Source organism: Magallana gigas, chromosome 3 (genome assembly GCF_963853765.1).
Source record: "Magallana gigas chromosome 3, xbMagGiga1.1, whole genome shotgun sequence".
In the NCBI taxonomy this organism is placed as follows: domain Eukaryota; kingdom Metazoa; phylum Mollusca; class Bivalvia; order Ostreida; family Ostreidae; genus Magallana; species Magallana gigas.
The window spans coordinates 52,891,931-52,907,910 of NC_088855.1; the positions used below are offsets into that span (position 1 = coordinate 52,891,931).

Below are 15,980 nucleotides of genomic sequence, written 5' to 3' on the forward strand. Positions count from 1 at the left end.
TTATCTTTACTAAACGATAGTTTATAGTTAAACAAATCGTATATAAAATCTAAGGAAGATCTGATGGTAAGTGTGTTGACCACTCGGCTTCCGTACACATGAAAATAAATTTATATCTAATGAATATTTCTCCGCGTTTTCTTAGAATTCCAATTGTATTCATACAGCTACTGACGAAATCGAATCACGATAAAACCACTTTCAACAATTTTTTCCGGGTATGAACATAGCCTACGCAGTCCTTGAGTTTTAAAAACGTATTATCTAGCATTATTCAGTTATATTACTTATTTATTCAGTGAAAATGTTATTCTAAATACATGATAGATAATACGTACATCGGTCAATGTTGTTTAGATTTAACTGTCGGGGTCAACTATACATGGACTTCTTTGTGTTCAGTCGAAAATTAGCCGAATTGAAGTACGGACTTCAGTTTTATCGCGCATATACATGTAGTAATAGTGTATTAAGTAGAGTTTATAACATATATACGTCCCTATACATACGTCAGATTTAGCCGTTCCTTCTGTGCAGTTTATTAAACGTACTAATCAACAATAAATTATGTACATGTGTATACACTTTATCAACACTGTTCTGCTATGTTTCTCACGAGAAAGATCCTCCAAACATTCTACAGATAGGTTAAAGTCCGCCCTTCAAGTCATTTCCTAACCGCCAAGGTCCGACTGAATTTCTGCATTAATTTCTGTAAATTAACTGTTATAACCTTTTCTGTCTCATTCCACTTCATCAGCGACTGTAGGTCACATAATGATAATAAACACGAATATCATTTACCAACTTACTTTCATTCTTTTACTGGTGACATGTCGTTTAAGTTTTAAACAAATGGAAGAAAGATAGAATCAGGTACATTCAAATCGCACTTTGATTACAAGGCTGGTTTTACAAAAGAAATTACAATTTCTTAAAATTTTAAAATGATCTTCATCAATGTACAAATGTTTACAAATTCATTTATTCCGAACTTACTAGTTAGTATTTAATTGCCATTAGAATATTTTACCGGCTTATAGTTGAATCTTTTTGTAGCTGATGAATATTTCCCATTTATAAATTCGGTCTAAGGTCATTAGTTGTCTTGCAATTGTACGCAGCTTAATTTCCACAAATCATCTCTGAAGTTGTGCTGACTGTCCTCAAGAACTTTCCAAAAGTGGCAAAGAATCTAAACTCGTTAAAGATAGGCAAAAAATATGATTTATCGCAAATTCAACTATTTTGTGATTTCAAGTAAATACTGAACATCATGAAGGCCCTATCCCCTTAATTAACATGAAAGTCATACATTTCCTGTATTTGAATGAAAAATATTTGATAAATTAAATGTTTTGTTTTGAACATATTTTATTGATTAAACAAAGGGATTAGAAACAAGTTCTAACAACGTACAAGTTCCTCTCCTTAAATATAACAATAGTTATCATGCATATAAATTTAGAGCAAAAGAAAATATAATATTGATATACACAAAGAAATATTATTTAAATCTCAAGGAATTCATCTATAAACTTTTGTACATTTGTTGATATGAAAAGGTAGGTTGTTGTTGCCATAAAAAAGTAAATTAGTATCAATATATTGACTAAATCTAACATAAATAATTGATCAAACATGTTGTATTAAATGCTGAACATATAATTTCGGGGAGAACGAGAGAGTCAAGGAAAATTAGGTATCTAATGCATGGTAATTACTTAAAAACCATTTTCAAAGAAGAGAGAACGTCTCAATATTTATTTCCTAGAAATGTCAATGTCAGATAGGAGACATTATTCAAGGACCTTACAAGTTTTTAAGCATATTTTAACAGCTAGAGGAAGACGCGTATGCATCAACATATGCCATTAAATGTTGTAATTTTTTTGACAAATTTGAATCTATGCAAGAGTCTGTCATTAAAAAGGTCATGCTTTCTGCAAAGTAACACTGGGCACTCAGATTCGTTCGAGGTTTCTACACTAAAACATAAATCTTTGCTTATCTTCGATATTTCCTGGCTCCAAGACATAGGGTTAAGTAGCGACTTGTAATTTTCAATCTTTAATATTTTTATTAACGTGAATCGTAAATGAAATAAATGACAAAGCTCCCCCACCTTGTTTGATCGGACGATAGCTATACAGACCTACAACGGCTTATGAGAAGCATTGCCAAAGTTAATTTGGACTGAGATCTATTCTCAATACCTGTATGTTGTCTTTAGGGCTAATCTCCATCGCTGCAATTCTACATAGACATAAGAACAAATTTTTTAAGTTTCCTTTGTTAATTCATTTTTTTCAATTATGTATTGTTTGAATGCAAGTAAATTATATACTAGATGAGAAAACTCTGGGTAAATATTAAACAGTTTATCTATAGAATACATGATAAAGCACTCTGAATAGCATTAGCAGATCAAACCACACCTATCAATTTTATACTTGAAGTACGGTGGAACATTTACGACATATGATTGATTGTAACAAAGATAAGAACAACAAAGTACCAGTGGAACATACCGATTAATGAAATTATCGTGTTTTCTTATGCTATTTTAGATGCTTATTGTGCAAATTAGGAAAATACTTGTTTAACCAATTGATATACAAGTGTCTGACTGCAACGTCCTAACCGGGAGGATGGAGCTAGGGGTCTTAGCCCCCCCCCCACTTTTGTTTTTAAACATAACTCTTACCCCCCTCCCCACCCTTCCATTTTTTGGGCTTGTCAAGATTTCTGATAAGTCTAGCCCCGTCCCCCGCCCCCTTGTCAATTGGCTTCCGACGACACTGTAGCCTATAATATTATGAGTACGAAAAGATAATTATCGTTGTGCACACGAATTATTTTGTCAAAAGAACAAGATATTACGTAGTGTTTTACACTTCAGTATTTCACATTCACATCATAAACTATATACTTTTTAAGATTAAATGATTGATGTAGGGAAGACTTACATGTATTAGTATTTTTCTCCGAAACAAAATGCTTTTTTTTCATTCTATTAAAATAAATCAGCCCCCCCCCCCCAAAAAAAAAAACCATATAAAGTGCACTTATTCATAAATAGATAATATACATGATTTGATATACTTGGCAATACTGTTAACAGTTGTTGGGATAAATGGCTCTGGTATAGAGAGTTGATGAGAATGACCACAGGTAATGCCAACTATGTTAAAAAAAAACATCCACGACGCTTACTTAATTAAGTCTTAATTCGTTGATTATTACTATGTTACGAAAAAGAAACGCACACACAAATTTCTATTTTTTCAATAAGGCAAATTTTTATTTGATAGAGACAGTGAATTTACTTTTATTTTTAACTTGTTATTTTTTCCTTCTATTTAGAGTTTGAACTTTTATTTGATAAAGAAAACTTACACACTGGAGCAGCTTTACAGTAAAAAAATCTCCAAAAATATCGATATATTCAGCTAAGTAGTCACGCATTACTTATCAATAGAAAAGCTACGGTAAAATAGGCCGCTAATTAGACCCTGAGATGTCATATTATGTCATCTAATAAAAAGAGTTTGAACACTTATTGGAAAAATGATAGAGAGATCATAGGGACGCAAATTTGCATAAAAAGAGTATCCCAAAATATCAATTAATGTAGAGAACTAGTCACGCATTACATCACAACAGAAGGGCATTTGTAAAATAGGGCACTAATTAAAAACGTATCTGTCATCATTGCGGGAAACGTTACGCGGTGCTATGTTTTACGACTCTATTATTCAAATACTTCACGGATTAATAAAACAAAGCATACCTGGGAGATTTAGTGGGCATTGACTTGGAGCGATGAAGCTGTCCATCCTCACCTTTCTGCATCTAAGAGATCGTTTATTTAAAAGCTTTATAGAAGATGGTAAGTTATTTTTGTTTTCTTATGTGAATCTATTTTACTGTTTATTGTTTCCTGTCAATAATAACACAAATAACAAAGACGGTATTTTGCAAAGTTGACAATTTGGTAAGTTGTTGCAACTCTGAAATGCTGAGTCATTTTTTTCGCTGTTTTTTTTAACGATGCTTGAAATTACTGGACAGACAACAATTTTCTAGCTCACTTAATTATGTAGAAATCAGCTTTTTCTAATTATTTTATTCAATTGATATATTGTCTATTGTAAAAAACAGTGTGGTAGAATTAGTAAATTTGACACAAGCGTCAAAAGAATTACCACAAATGATGAATTATGTTTCTTGTTTCATTTTGACAATGCATATTTCTAGGGAGGCTGTCTACGATAAAATAGAGGGGGGAAATGAAAAGTGTATACTCTCTTCTCATTATATATCGCGGGTTCCGTTGTATCGCGGTATATTCCAAAAAATAGGAATCCCGTTTTTTTCCGCGATTTTCCACTAAGAGTTCATGCATCAACTTCAGGATGAGTGGAAAGAAGATTGTCAAATATATCGGCAAATAAAATTTTTCTCGCAAATAAATTTTTTTCCGGAGAGAAAGCAAGTTCAAAAGTCCACAATATATCTAATGAAAAAAAAATAAATCAAAAGCATAATAGAATGTATATTTCATTCCCTAACCAGTTTAAGTGACTTTGCTTTCATGAAGAATCATATTTTATTTTAACAGAAATAAAAACTGCCCGTTATAATAGAACTCTCTAATTTTGAAGGTGAAGAAGACTTGTGATTTAAAAATAGCACACAAAATAAACTACGTAAGTTGGGAAATTAATGTTCCTCAAAAAAGCTAGTCTAATACAAGCTTTTTGAACAGCACTTATGACATGTGAAAATGATAACTTGGTATATCTTTTTTTAGGGAAAAAAATAAGTACCGCGATATTATGAGACACCAGTATAAATGATTGTTCTTCGTATTTCCTTGAATTCAACAGGATAGCTCATATAAACGTACCACAAAATTACCCGCATACTAACTTTACATTTTCCAGTGTCTTTGTGATAAAACAAAACTTCAAATGGAACTGTTTAGATATTATTCATCGATGTACATTTTTTTTTCAATAATTCAGCCATTTTTATGGAATGCATTTCGATGTACTTTCAATTCTAAGATAATAGACAGGTGTAAATTATACATTCTAAGAATCTCGTAAGTTACAAGAACTTGTGTTGGAACCATTTGTATATTTTATGCAATACAATATGTTCAACAACGACCAATCAAATCTCGCTTCGTGATTAATTGAAATGGTCTGAAATGGGCGTGTTCAACAGCATCACGTGATTGCTTCGCACCACGTGGTAATGCAGTGCAATTTCAAATTAATTGGACAAAGTTATTTTTTTATAAAACAGGTACACAAGTACGCATAGGCGTCGGAACCAGGGGGGGGGGCTAGGGGGGCCTTGCCCCCCCCCCCCACTTTTTTTGCAAAGTTAGATGTAACCATTAGGCACATATCATCATAGAGGGTTAAGCCCCCCCCCCCCCCCCCCCCAATCACCTTTTTCTCGCCGGAAATGTAATTGTTCCTAAATTTACCTTGAAAGATTGAGAAGTAGGAGTAATAGGCTTACCTTGAAAGATTGAGAATTTGGAGTAATAGGCATACTAGGGGACCCCCCCCCCCCCACACACACACACACGGAATAGGAATTTCATGATTTGGGAAAACAATTTGGGTAGGTAAATTTATTTTTGGAAGCATAGGTAATCCCCCCGCGGATTAGGATTTACATGATTTTGGGAATAAGTTTTTTTCTCAATATTTCTGAGGATTAGTCTAGCCCCCCCCCTTTTCAATTTGCTTCCAACGCCAGTGGTACGTATAGTATTGTGGTGTGACCTTTGCTCAGGAGGGAGGTCAAAGTTATCTGCTTGTGACTACAGGAACGTATATATACTAAGTATAAATACTTACGTCCTTGATGACTGTATTACAAAGAAGGAGGTAATTCGGTCACACATATTATTCATTTCTTATCAATGTAGGCCATTTCGGCTTAAAAAAGGGGGTATTTGTACAACCAAAGAAGATCCAAGGACATCAAAACCAGCTAGTTAAAGATAAGAAACGAAAAATTGTGTCTTGGGAATTCAAATCAAGGGAAATTGCCTTTTTTAAAGTCTGAATGTTAGTGTAAAATATTAGTGTAAACATCCAATCTTTGAGCGCTTTCTGTGACGGCGATGCTGGTTCATACTCCCAATTGTTACTTAGGTTATATACAAGTCACAAATATATATAAACTGTTTACTCTTTTACCTAATATTTACACATACAGACTACGTTCAAAATACTTTCTAATTACTGAAATTATTTCAGAAGTCATTTCCTTGGCACCACATTTTTATCAGTACAAAAAAGGACAAAACACCTGAACCCTTTACAAAGACATAATTAAGTGTCTGTGGTTTTCTATTGAGTTTATTCTCCGTTAATGGGAAGGGGTCTGTTCATTTAATGTAATATGAAAATTTACTTGAGAATATTTAGCTGATATAAAATAATATCCACACGAAAAATCAAATTATTTCATGAATAATTTCAATATAAAAACATTTTTATATCAGAGCTTTTCCCTTTTTTAATTAATTACTCATATTTTATTAAAAGAACAAACAATCTAATATTATTGATAACACCAGTAATGCTATACAAACAATATTAGTACTTGTTTTGATGTTTATACCAGTTCTCATCTCACCTTGATTTATCCCAGAACTTACTTAGGCTTACTAAAGAAGTTAAAAGGCGAAATGGGAATAAACTGTCTGTTGACCTGTTCCACTGATAAAGGTGCTGTATTTCCGCCGATATCCTATATCTGTAAGCAGGTAATTCTTGTGTCCATACCCGCCCACTGATTTGTTTATACTCGCTATCAATGGGCTATTTAAACACGTGCTACATACAATGCAGTTTACATTATCATTCCATTTGTAAAACCGAAGCCAGATATTGATGATGCATTTCACAAGTAAGTTGAAATTCAAACTTTTATAAATTTGGTGAAATATGTCCATTGTTTCTATGTAGAGATACGCAATATTATTTTCACCGAAGTTATTGTAAAAAGTTATCGCGTCTTTTTAGATTTGCAAAGTTAAGAAGTGTAATATCTTTGGATAAATTTGGTCCCACGGGGTTTTTGTCCATGTTTGATATAAACGATATTTACGATTATAAATCTTTCCATTTCAACATTTTTGTCTTTTTTCTTAAAGAAAAATAAAGAAAAACTTGTTTGCATTAGATTGAATTGATTAATCTTATCAAAAAGACAAACTTTTAACAAACTGCATTCCAAGCCCATGAGTGTAGAAACCGGGAATCACGGTCACACAGAGCACGCCAGTGACCGAGGCATTATGGAGTAGATAAACGCAACGAGATTATTCTATAGTAAACCTATAATAATACTGGGATATGATTATATTGTATCGGCCATAAACGAAATTACGATATTTTATAATTGTAGGACCCTTACCCATTATTATTTAGAGCTATCCATGTTTATTGATTCATCACTTCCAAATGAATTCAAATGAGAAAAAAAAACGATAAGAAGTGTATTTATTGATATAAAAAAATTGAAGTTGGATTCTTATGTAATCTATAAAGAAAGGCGGAGAGATATTGTTTTGGATTAGATTAGAATTTTAGACTTTAAATCCGACAGATAAAAGACTATATGAAACTTTTGAAATAAATTTCTTAGTAAACTAATGATAGTCATGCATATGATACATGCATTTTTGTGTCAAAAATATCCCACAGACACTAGTCTTTGCAATTTTTTCAACTTAATCTCCAGACAAATCAAAAACCAGTAAACTGTACATGTTATTAAGACAGTAGCCATGTGCAGTTATCACAACTATACGGCTGGGTGATTCAGTCTATGGTTTTTATCATTACCAATTCTTGATTTCCTTTTGAAAGAATAGTATTATGATAATTAACACAGATTAGTTTGGAAGTGTAGAGTTGGTGAAGGCGTTAAGTCGGACCGTCACAGCCTGCTTATAGCCGATGTAACATCGGACTTTCTGTGCTGGAACATTGCTTCGTACTTAGTGTCTACTTTTCAGATAAAAATTATCAACTTGCGTCAGACATGTCAGTGTGGAGAGAAAACACTCTCCATTTTTTTTTATCTATTTAAAGCTTGGAACAACTTTTACATATATAGCTGCGTTGGGAACACTTCACCATAGCCTCATACTTTATTTTAATACATTATTAATACCACAATTAAGACTCTATACAGTTAGTTACGTAACGGGTTAAAACTGTGAGCCGTATGACCACACCAGTGCATATTTTAATTAAACGTTTTTGTAATGAAAACTTGCCAAATTTATTATAATTCGCATATAAAACAAAAATGTCAAAATTTTAGAAAGTTTTCAGTTCTAGTTTTAATTTTAAAGAGACATGGTCACGATTGTTGTCAAAATTTATTTATCCGTTTTAAATGTTTACAATGCTTTAGTAAGGCATTTCTAATAGTCAACCATTTGAGTGTCAGTGGTTGAGTTAATAAGGGAGATACAGAGCTCACAATTCTTTGTTTTGTAAACAAATTTTTTGTTTACATTTTGAAAGTTGATAAGAAAATTCCAGGTTTAGACTTAAAATGAATGTGACAATCGTTAGGGACTATTTATTTATGTTTAAACAAATTAGCAGATTAAAAAAAATCAACTTGAAGAAGAGTTTTTATCGGCATATTGAACCAATGTAAACAAAAACATGGCACGAGCCTTGTTTTCATAACAAAGAATTGTGAGCTCTGTATCTTTCTTTGAATTCTACGACTGCCACTCAAAATATGACTGATCATTAGAAATGCATTACTAAAACATTGTAAACAATAAAAATAAAAAAATAAAATTTGACCCAAATCGTGACCATGCCCATTTAAAATGAACGTTATACACTTCTATTTTCGGACTCCCTGTGAAAAATACGAAGAAGTTCCTTATACATTCAATGAAAAACTATAATTATGGATCATTTCAGAAAGAAAGTCCCGTATTCGATCAATATCGGAGACCAATCCTGTGTTCACCATTGAAGCGGAGGTAGAGAAAAGCATTGCTGTGACTGACCCATCTCGGAATTTCTACAAAAGTTCAAATGATCGGAGCCCTTGCATTGATTCAGGTGACTAAGAGCTTTGATGTGTACATTACATACTGCAAAACTCTGATCAACAATATTTATATTATCATAAAGTTAAGACATTATTTGATGTGTACATTATATACTGCAAAACTCTGATCAACAATATTTATATTATCATAAAGTTAAGACATTATTTGATGTGTACATTATATACTGCAAAACTCTGATCAACAATATTTATATTATCATAAAGTTAAGACATTATATTATATAGTATAGTTTATTAGCTCAAAACCACATGGTTTATAGGCATTGTATAAATACTTGTAAATACATAATTGTAAATGTATATATTTCTATATGGTGAATTTCGAAGAATTTGATAATAGTCAATATTTATTTGTTTCATTTATCAACAATTTCCCATTACAAACTGCTAGATTTATAAACTCTGCATACCAGCTCAGGAAGATAATATTCAAAAGTAGATGTGTTAAACCATTGTACATCAGAAATGTAATTTATCAATGTCCAAAGGTTAATATAATATAAATTTGAAATCATGCATGTATAAAGTTACAATTGTATACAGTGACTTATACATGTAGGTCCAAGGGGCCGGGTGCAAATTACGATTGTTTGAAATATACTTTGTATAATATAAATGTCATACACAATGTCACTCTAATAAACAATTACTTACTTACTTACTTACTTACTTACAGTGTAAACTTTTCAACAAAGTGGGTTTTTTTTCATAAATTTCATAATTGCAAGTTACTTTCCCGCGACATCGGGTTCAACGTAATGTATTTTTTTTTCCAAAATAATAATATTTATAAAACTCATTTAATAGTTAAATTTAAACATTTCTTAATTCATATCAAGTTATTAAAATACAACAAAATCTTGTATTATCGATAAGTATGCAGCAAAGTCAATGGGTTAGTAGTGAAATTATACCTTATTCAGTAAAGTCTTGCATATTTTTGACCTGATTACTAGCAAATAATAAGGCAGGCCCTATCGTTGTTACGGTTGCTAGTTTTAATAGTAAAATACCTAATAAACATATACAAGCATTTGACATCGTACTTTTTAAATATTTGAGAATAAATATACGTAATTATTCACAGTTACCTTTGAAGTCAACCAGTGGGAAACAGAGAGTGGATATGGTAGCTGTCTTTCCTCCAGAAAAACTTCTGCATCGGGTAGCCTCACAGAAAGTGGGCATGTCAGTTGTCCTTCCTCCAGAAAAACTTCCGCTGCATCGGACATCTTCACAGAAAGTGGGTATGTCAGTTGTCCTCCCACGAGAAGAACTTCCGCTGCATCGGACATCTTCACAGAAAGTGGGTATGTCAGTTGTCCTCCCACGAGAAGAACTTCCGCTGCATCGGACATCTTCACAGAAAGTGGATATGTTAGTTGTCCTTCCTCCCGAAAACCTTCGACTGCATCGGATATCGTCACAGTTCCCCCAGTGTCAGTCACTGCTACAACCCCCGCGGGTAAGTTTGTCATCTCATAAATCCTTAACCGCCCCCCCCCCCCCCGCCCCCGGCCCCGGCCCTTTGAAGGTTTGAGTCCTCAAAACTATATCCTTGGGTGTCTTTTTATAATTTTGTCTTTTAATGACATTTTATTTTCGTGTTCACGTGTGCCGTGTATATTGCATTGATTGCATTTACGGTAATATGAAATCCGAGTCGTTTGGGAATACATTTGCTTTGGGTGTACGTTGTTTAGTCCCGCAGTAAATTATCATATCACTATTTGAAACATGTCAATGTTCATTTCCATTACAGAGGTTAGCTTCGCCAGACAGGTCTCCGGAAGTGAGGAAATTTCTTTCGATGAATTAAGTGCACGAAGGTCAACTCGGGGAAGATCGTTGTCTAATGGAAGCCTTGCGGTGTCAAAATCAGGTGAGCAATTGCTTCTGATATGCATGTATACATATAGTGCATTGAAACTACACGTATCAGACTCAAATATTTAATTTGGGTGCTTACAGGTAGACAAAGTGACCCCCCTTCCCCAAACAGACTTCCTGATGCTACAGATGATTCTGTTAGGGAGAGTTTTCAAAGATGTCCGTCAGAAAATTGTATTTCACCGGGTCTTTGTGAAAGTTTTAGAAGAGGTTCGTATATTTAGAATGGACAGAATATCGGGGATAATTTAATAAAATTTGGTTGGAATTAAGTTTTCTATAAATTGAATCTTCGTGAATGAAAATATAAATACGTCTAATGTTGTTGCAGGTCCCTCCGTGGGATTCAGACAATTCAACAAACGAGAAAGGCGTTTCTCTGTCTGCTCTGACAACATCGACGCAAGTGGAGTAAATGTCAATCTACACAATGTAATTGGCAAAAGAGGAACCGGAAAAGGACAATTCCGCAATGCTACTTCCGTTTCGCACGTCAGTTCCGGTTCTATTGTTGTTACAGACATTATTAATTGCAGGGTGACTCTTTTTCATGGAAGTGGGCGAGTTATGAGTGAAATTCAAACTGGACCCGGGACGGAACCGTGGGCAACCGCCGTCCTTCCCAATGGAAAGCTCGTCGTCTCTCTTCAAAGACCTGGGTGTCTCGCGATCTTTAGTGCAAATGGAGAGTTTTGTACAAACATTGCTTGCGATTTGCTAGTAAAACCATCTGGGGTAGCAACTGACAGGAAGGGTAGAATCATCGTTAGTGACGTAAGCACGGATTCTGTCTACATATTGGACCAGGATGGAGAGGTACTGAAGAGACTCGGAGGCGAACCGGAAGTACCAATAGTCTTTGAGGAGCCGCGGTACGTTAACGTTACCAGTAAAGGAAAAATTCTCGTGTGTGATTCCGCCAAGCATTGTGTACACGTGTTCGACTCCGAGGGAAATTTCCTCCACAGTTTCGGATCTTACGGCCAGGACTCTGGCCAATTCCGCTTCCCGTACGGTATAACATCAGACTTTGAAGATAACATCTATGTTGCAGATTACTATAATAACCGTGTGTGCATGTTTGCTATCTCCGGAGAATTTCACGGTCATATTCTAACACCCTGTATGAAACTTAAGCGGCCTCAGGGTCTAGATATTAGGGACGGAATGACAGACTCCATCTTATACGTCAGTCACGGCGAAATGAAGGCACAGGAAGTGGTGGCGTTCAAACTCATCACGGGGTCCAAAAATAGACTCAAGAAGGCAATCGAAGTCCATCTCTAATTTTTAAAAATTATATGTATATTACCAAAACCTTATTCAAGAGTTCTTGATTTCATGTGTTTCGATTCGATTACTAATAGGAATGATCTTGTAACTACTATGTAGTTTTTAACTGTGGTGATTCATAAAAGATAATAATGAAAGTGTTGTTATTAATATATTATGTTACCATGACTATAACGGGTAGGTTAAGGATCCATAAGGGCAATTTAACATCTAATTTTGACTGTAATATATAAAAACGTAAGATTTATTAAAGATTTTCGCGTTACGAAGTACAGCGAAAAATAATTGTCCTGACGACATGTAAACAATTACGAAAGTGTGGGGTTACAAAGTTTAACTCGTTATAGAGTATTTAGCCAATAAAATTTCAGTATTGAGTGTACGTGTTCAAATTGATTCATGGGTTGTCAGTAAGGTTCATTTTCTAGCACAGGTTGTCCCGAGCAAATCGTGTTTTTTGTTTTGTTTTATATATATATATATATATATATATATATATATATATATATATATATATATATATATATATATATATATATATATATATATATATATATATATATCTGTGTGTGTGTGTGTGTGTGTGTGTGTGTGTGTGTGTGTGTGTGTGTGTGTGTGTGTGTGTGTGTGTGTATTTCATATTTCCTATTTTTATAAATTATTCAAAGAGTGAGCTGCCGCCACTCGCATGTTTGCTGACTCCGCATTTGGCCGCGGATACACAGGTTTCCATAGTATTTTCAAATCATCTGGGTTTTTTTTATCTATGGTTTTTCCTGGGCGGCAGAGGAGGCTTAAATCATGTTATACCATAGTATTATGGATGAACATATTGAAATTTTATGTTACTCAATATTAATGCCTTGTCCAATGGCTTGTTTATGTGTTTGAAAAATAAACCTGTTGTCAGCCTGCTCGGTGCGCTGCAATGCAATTAAAGGGTTTTTTTTTATTATGTGTAGTTATGAAATGAAGTGTGGACACTACTGTTTTGAATCACACCAAAAATTGAGAATTTTCCGTTTAATTAAATACATGCCATTGTTATCAAATCGGGTAGTACAAACATTAAACATATAAAGAAAAAGCAAAAATCAGCTTTTTAAAAACTATACTGCTAAAATCCTATATTCTCCTCGATTAAATAGCTATTCATCTGGTTCTCAGAAAACCTTCCCGACTTTTATACCGTTTGCACAGAAAACGGTGTTGTTTCAAAGCAATACCGAACACAGGATTCTATACTTTGTTCAAAGTTTTTGCTTCCACCACTTTTTGCGTAATATCTCGATAATAATAAATACCTTTGTGCTCAAACTGCATCCATTCACTAGAATAAAATCAAAGTACTGAAGTACTGACGGGAGTTGATTTTATTGATTATTATTTAATCTAAAGTCAACGATATGTAATTTAGCATGCAAGTAGTTTCTTTGCTGTATTTGAATACTTTCAAACATATTTTGTTTAAAAAATTGTATTCAAACAATTTTTTAACAAACAAAATAATTAAGTCTAGTCAACACCCGTACTTGTCCTATCTTTATATTGGATAACCTGCCCTTGATAACAAACGCTACCGCTGTAGAAATGGTGCTTTTGTTAATCTGGCGTAGGAATATATACAATTACGACTACCGGTACCATTAAAAAACTGATTTTTTTAAAGTTATTTATAGATAAGTTTCCTTAAAGAACATTGCTTTTGAATATATTACATCGAATTTTTTGATTATTATCAAGTACTTAGTCTTGTCAGCGGTGATGGTTTTCGATTCATGATTGTGCTTACATGCAAGTCCAAACACTGTTTCACTTCCGTTTTGCCAAAGTAACTGTATAGGAGAGTTGATGAAAATCAACCCCCAAAGATTATCTGTTCTGAAATGCCCCTTCTACTGCTTCAAGTTTCAAGTTACAATACACAACCAAATATAGGCAGTATATGAAGATTTTTCATTGCAAAAACCATCGAGTATCCCGGATGATGACGTTCAAAAATTGTGCGAGGTTTCCCGAGTACTTCGAAATGGAGAAAAATTAAACATTTCCCATTTTGAATCTCCCTACGATGTTCCTTTTTGTTCATGTGAAATTCTCCGGGTATAAACAGATGATGTATAAACAGATGATATTCTACAATGTCTCTTTCATTACTCCTTACTAAGATACTAACAGCAGTTATGGAGAAACTTCACAAGTACTGTACTACAGTATATTAAACAAGTGGTGTAAATCAGATGTATATACTTAAAGACTCCAAAGAAATTTTACTGAAATCATAGCATCAAAAACTCACGACTTTTCTACACTTTATACAACCATTCACAACAATAAACTTGTCCATTCTTACGTCGACTCACTATACCCCAGTGAACTTGAAATAAAAGATACCACAGAGTCTGAGTCATCTGTTTCAAATTTAGATATATTAATAGAAAAAGACATTAATGGTAACTTAACAACAAAACTTTATGATAAACGAGATGAGTTAAATTTTTCTATCGTCAACTTTCCTTACTTATGTAGCAATATACCTTCATCACCTGCATATAGAGATTTTGTCAGTTGATTCGATACGCAAGAGCATGCTCTATGTATTATCAATTTCTAAAACAAGGCAAGCTACTGACAAACAAGTTGATTAAACAAGATTATCAACAGTCTCGATTGAAGTCATCATTTCGTAAGTTCAATGGTCGATACAATGACCTTGTCAGCAAAAACAATCTTCCGCTGGGTCAAATGCTGACTAACGTTTATCATACTTATTGTTAGGCCATTATTATTCACCGCATTTTCTACGGATTTTTTCCGTTTGCCCGATTACGACAAAGAGCACACGGCAGGTGTGACCGATCAACAGAGGATGCTCACTCCTCCATGACACCAGATCCTGCCTCTCATTATATTTTTGTAGAGGTCCTTGTTTGCTCTGCTCCTGATTTGTGTATTTTTCCTTTGGACTTTTGATTTAGAACACCGTTTGTTATCAGCACATTTCATGGAGTATCGATAAAGAAATCTTTGATTGTTTTCACTTTTAATGATTGGAATTGTACTTCCTTGACATGTATTCTGGCGTCATGGGTTTCCGATAGTCTAACACTGATCGATTCATCTTATGACTGCCTCTTTAGTCAACAGTTTTGAAACTACTACATGATTTTTAACCCTAACATAGCATCAACAATCACCGATACTAATTCAAAGAATCGTCGTCATCCTATCCAGTTTCTATGTATAAACAAATTTGATGCTGCATTCGACCAATAAAAATAATGTGTTTCCGATAGTATGATTCATCAACAAATTTCTTCAATAATACTTATGCATTTATCAAACTATTTTGTAAGTTTATTGTCATTTTCATAATTATTATAGAGAAACACAGGAAAACGTTTGCTGAATTGTTAAAATGAAGGAAAATAATTGTTGTTAATAGGAAAAATACTGCAGTTGTTACATATAACACTTGAAGCATATACTAATGATATGGATAATTAAACTAATTATAAACTCAGAATACACCAATTTTCTGTAAGATGTAAGTTGCACACATTGATATCTGGCAGATTCAAGCAAGCACACACCCTTTCGTACACTTGCACACGCTTGCACACTTATATATATCAGAATACTTATATACATGT

The 15,980-nt window shown here is 33.7% G+C and overlaps 1 protein-coding gene across 2 annotated transcripts; it reads left to right on the forward strand.

Moving 5' to 3' along the window:
• Positions 1–6,796: 6,796 nt before the first annotated feature.
• On the forward strand, positions 6,797–12,705 carry LOC105331827 (serine-rich adhesin for platelets). 2 transcript variants are annotated; one of them, XM_011434185.4, is made up of 6 exons: positions 6,797–6,942; positions 8,991–9,134; positions 10,232–10,609; positions 10,907–11,026; positions 11,116–11,244; positions 11,366–12,705. In XM_011434185.4, exons 1-6 carry the CDS (start codon positions 6,927–6,929, stop codon positions 12,319–12,321), a joined length of 1,743 nt encoding a protein of 580 aa, XP_011432487.3. In that variant the 5' UTR covers positions 6,797–6,926; the 3' UTR covers positions 12,322–12,705. The 2 variants fall into 2 exon arrangements, with proteins under 2 accessions (XP_011432487.3, XP_065936381.1); XM_066080309.1 differs by having other exon boundaries at positions 10,244–10,609.
• The last annotated feature ends 3,275 nt before the right edge of the window (positions 12,706–15,980 follow it).